Below are 4321 nucleotides of genomic sequence, written 5' to 3' on the forward strand. Positions count from 1 at the left end.
CAGGTGCTAGAGCCTGGGCATGTTCCCTCATCCATCATTTTGTCTCACAGGAGATCTCTGTCATCTGTGCAGGCAGGGACAAGCACGTGCTATAACACCAGGACATTGTTTTTCCAGTCTTGTCATTGTCAGCATCTTCCTCCCAATGACATTTTCATATTACAGTTACTTGGTGTGTCTGTTAACGTACAGGGGCTCTTTCTAAGGCCACCAATCACTGTACTAGCTGAGATTTTTCCACTCCTCTAGGAGCCAAGTTTTTCTCCCTTGGGAGTGATTTATCTGATGTGAATGCATACATTGGGAGAAATAAATCAGCTACTCAGTGTGACCCAATAGTATGGAAGGGAATGATTTAAAAAGAAATCAACTAAAACATTAGCAGTCATTATTTCTAGGTTATGAGATAATGAGAAACTTTTTATTTTATTCCTCCTGTTTTTCTCATGTCCAGATACACACTTACAAGGATTCTATAGTATTATGCAGGTGAATGAAGAACTATACTATTTCCCTTCTTCTAGGTTTCAGGTGTTGCAAATGTCCTGAATGTTAAAAGCCTGAAGATGTTGCTCCTGTATTCATTACCTAATGAACATTTGCCATATTCTGTAGAATAAGAACATTTTTGTGTATATTTATTAAACTTTTCATTCACTTAATCATTCTCCAGATACTTGTGAATATGTAATTCAAGTCAGAAGCCAATTTAGACACAGGAAAATCACACATGAATAAGAGGTTCTATGTTGTTGAAAAGCTCACCAATGCCTTTCCTCAGACATACATACAGAAAAATATATAAAAAGATATCAAAATAGTGACAGGGACAAATTTTGGAGGGAATTCACGGGGCAGATTGATGAGGTTTGTAAGGAATTTTCAGAAGAGTAAGATCTCAATTGAACATAGATGTCAAATAAGATGTTTGTAAGTGATAAATCACTAGTTTATCAAGGTTGGGGATGAGCTTTTCTCAGAAAGAACAGTTGATATTTGTTTCCAGGGGCCACACTTTTCATCATTCTGTATGTTCTCCTCCCAAAGTCCTTACAACACCATAAAGTTTTATATTGTCTCTAGGCCTTCTTGTCTTTGGATATCATCATCCTCTCTGATTCCTTATTATTCCCAAGGCTTACACACTTGGAATGTTAAAATTACCTGCAAAAAGGAATCAAAACTTTAAAATAAAGGTCTAGTGTTTTCCCTGTGGAATCCTGGGAACCACAAGGTTTGAGGATGGGAAAGAAAAGACTATTAATCCTTACAAACCCCATACTCCTACCCAAATACTCCAGGTGGATGGCGGCTTACTAGGACTTGAAATCACAGAGCGAGGGCACAATCAATGTGAGGATTCTCATGTGCAGACAGGATTGCCAGTCTCTGAAATGGCTGTCTTGTAGAGAAGGGGAGTACTTTTCTCTCCAGCATAGAGATTCTCAGAGTTTGAATGTATTTACCAGTAAAACGAAATAAAAAATATATGGAGAACAAACATGAAATTGCTAAATTTTTGTTTTGTGAAATAAGATCATCAAGACTTTGTCCAAAAAATTACCATATACTCGGGGCGCCTGGGTGGCTCAGTCGTTAAGCGTCTGCCTTCGGCTCAGGTCATGATCCCAAGGTCCTGGGATCGAGTCCCTCATTGGGCTCCCTGCTCTGCGGGAAGCCTGCTTCTCCCTCTCCCACTCCCCCTGATTGTGTTCCCTCTCTCGCTGTGTCTCTCTCTGTCAAATACATAAAATCTTTAAAAAAAATTACCATCTACTACCATCATAATTCAATAAAAGAATGAACATTATAAAACTAAAGAACAAGAAGATAGTATTATTAATAAATAATTGAATACTCTTTTGGATTTGATTTCACTTCAGCAAAACTCCTCATTTCCTTTATTTCTCTTATCTAAGAGCCTAGAGAAACCATTATCCACCTCCTTTCACAGGTGTATAGGAAGGAAATTAATTAAAAAGCCCTGTTAATTTTCTGTTTAGAGACTCAACATCTCCCTATTCTCAGTAACAGTGGTTCTCAAACTTTAGCCTAATCACCTGTGGTGCTTGTTAAAAAACATCAGTTGCTGGGTCCATCCTCAGATGGTTGGTCAGTAGGTCTGAGGTGGGCCCAAGAGTGTGCATTTGTGATAAGGTGCCAAGTGATGCAGTTGCTGCTGGTCCAAGGACCACACTACCTTCCAGGAAAAAGCCCAAACTCCTTATCAGGCCACGGAGGGTAAAAGTTAATCTACTGTAATAGACCTCAACATAGAGTGGCTTAGGGACACCTGGGTGGCTCAGTTGGGCTAAGCGTCTGCCTTCAGCTCAGGTCATGATCCCAGGTCCTGGGATTGAGTCCCACATCGAGCTCCCTGCTCAATGGGGAGTCTGCTTCTCCCTCTGCTTGATGCTCCCCTTGCTTGTGCTCTCTCTCTCTGACAAATAAATAAATAAAATCTTAAAAAAATGTTGTATGGTGATTAACATAATAAAAAAAAGATGGAACCCCCCCAAATAGAATGGATTAAATAATATTAAATAATATAGAAACTTTTTCTCCTATAGTAGTGTGGAGGCATTGCTGTGTTGGTTTAGGGTTTTTGGCAAAGTTAGGTACCCTCCACATTCACATTCCAGCCAACGGAAGGGGAGGGAGAAGGGTGAGAGCAGTCTTCATATCTGAGAAGATAACTCAGGAGTTGCCTACATTGTTTCCCTGGCATTGTGTTGGTGGAGGCCAGGCACAGAAATGTGATATGCAGCATGGGACCCTGTGCCCAGTTAAAACTAGAAACCAAATGTGGAACGGGTATTGGTGGGTAGTTGGTCTCCCCCACAAAGGCCCTGCTGGCAGGATCAGGTGCCTGAAAGGGAGTGTTGTTTCCCATGAAAGTGGCAATTCTGGGAAGAAAGAAATCAGTGCAATCCTACATTAAATAGGATCCAGTGCAATCCTACATTAAAATAAGTTTCCTTCTGAAATATTTTCTTAATACGTTGCACTTATCTCTATTACTGTACTTAATCACATTTCATAATTATGTATTTACTTATTTGTGGCCCCCAATTAATCTTTTTTAAAAAATATTTATTTGAGAGAGACAGAGATAGCAAGAGAAAGCACAAGTGGGAAGGAGGGGGAGAAGCAGACTCCCTGCTGAGCAAGGAGCCTGATTCAGGGCTGGATCCCAAGACCCTGGGATCATGACTTGAGCTGAAGGCAGACACTTAACCGACTGAGCCACCCAGGTGCCCCAACCCCTGATTAGTGTTGAAGTTTTTTAAGTATATGAATTGAAGTTTCTTTTTTTTTATGTATCTGTATCTTTATCTTATAATTCCTGTCTTCTTTCTACCAATTTACAAAGCCAGTGCCTAGTACAATTCTTGGTACATGATAAACACCGATTAAATGCTCTTTGCATAAATGAATCCATTCATCTTTTGTTGGTAAAGGTCAATATTATTTTTTTAGCTGTCTTCCATGTAACTTATGACTTTGCTGACCTTTTTTCTACACACAGTATTCTCTTTACTGCACTCTTTACATCTTTGTTTCTTAAAGTATAGATTAGAGGGTTAAGGGTGGGTGTGATGATTGTGTAAAAGAGAGAAAGGAACTTCCCCTTATCTTGGGATGTGCTATTCTGTGGCTTCATGTACATATAAATGACTGTTCCATAAAACAGAGTTACTACTGTGAGGTGGGAACCACATGTATTAAGGACCTTACGCCACCTTGCCTTTGACTTGATCCTCACGACAGCTTGAGTGATAATTCCGTATGAAATGAGAATTAGCGATATAGGTGCTAGAAGAAATATCACTCCAAGAGCAAAGACAATGATCTCCATTACTTTTGAGTAGACACAAGCCATCTTGATCAATGCTGGCATCTCACAGAAAAAATTATCCACTTCCCGGTGCCCACATCTGGGTAACTTCAAAGTCAGGGAGCAAAGAATTAACGCACTGCCAAGGCCACCTAACCAGGCGGTGAGCACCATCTTCTGGCAAAGCTGAGGGTGCATTATTACTCTGTAGCGAAGAGGTTGACAGACAGCAGCATAGCGGTCATAGGCCATCACAGCCAGGAGAAGACACTCTGTGGCTCCAAGGTCAAGGGCAAAGAAGAATTGGAGCACACACCCTCCATAGGTAATAGACCTTGTTGGACCCCATAGATTTACCAGCATCTGGGGGATAATGCTAGTTGCATAGCAGAGGTCCAAAAAAGACAAATTGGATAAGAAGAAATACATGGGAGTATGGAGCTGGGTGTCTAGGTAAGATACAAGAATGATGGTTGTGTTTCC

The 4321-nt window shown here is 40.5% G+C and overlaps 1 protein-coding gene across 1 annotated transcript; it reads right to left on the minus strand.

Annotated features, from left to right (window-relative positions):
• Positions 1 to 3496: 3496 nt before the first annotated feature.
• LOC115936638 (olfactory receptor 2W1-like) lies at positions 3497 to 4315 on the minus strand (the record flags this gene model as incomplete). The annotated part of the gene is made up of 1 exon (XM_031017154.2): positions 3497 to 4315. A coding segment is annotated over one exon (819 nt), but the record flags the coding sequence as incomplete, so codon positions are not given.
• Positions 4316 to 4321: the final 6 nt, after the last annotated feature.

The sequence above is a fragment of the Leptonychotes weddellii genome, unplaced genomic scaffold (assembly GCF_054177405.1).
Source record: "Leptonychotes weddellii isolate Sample4059 unplaced genomic scaffold, ASM5417740v2 HiC_scaffold_4717, whole genome shotgun sequence".
NCBI classification, from domain to species: Eukaryota; Metazoa; Chordata; class Mammalia; order Carnivora; family Phocidae; genus Leptonychotes; species Leptonychotes weddellii.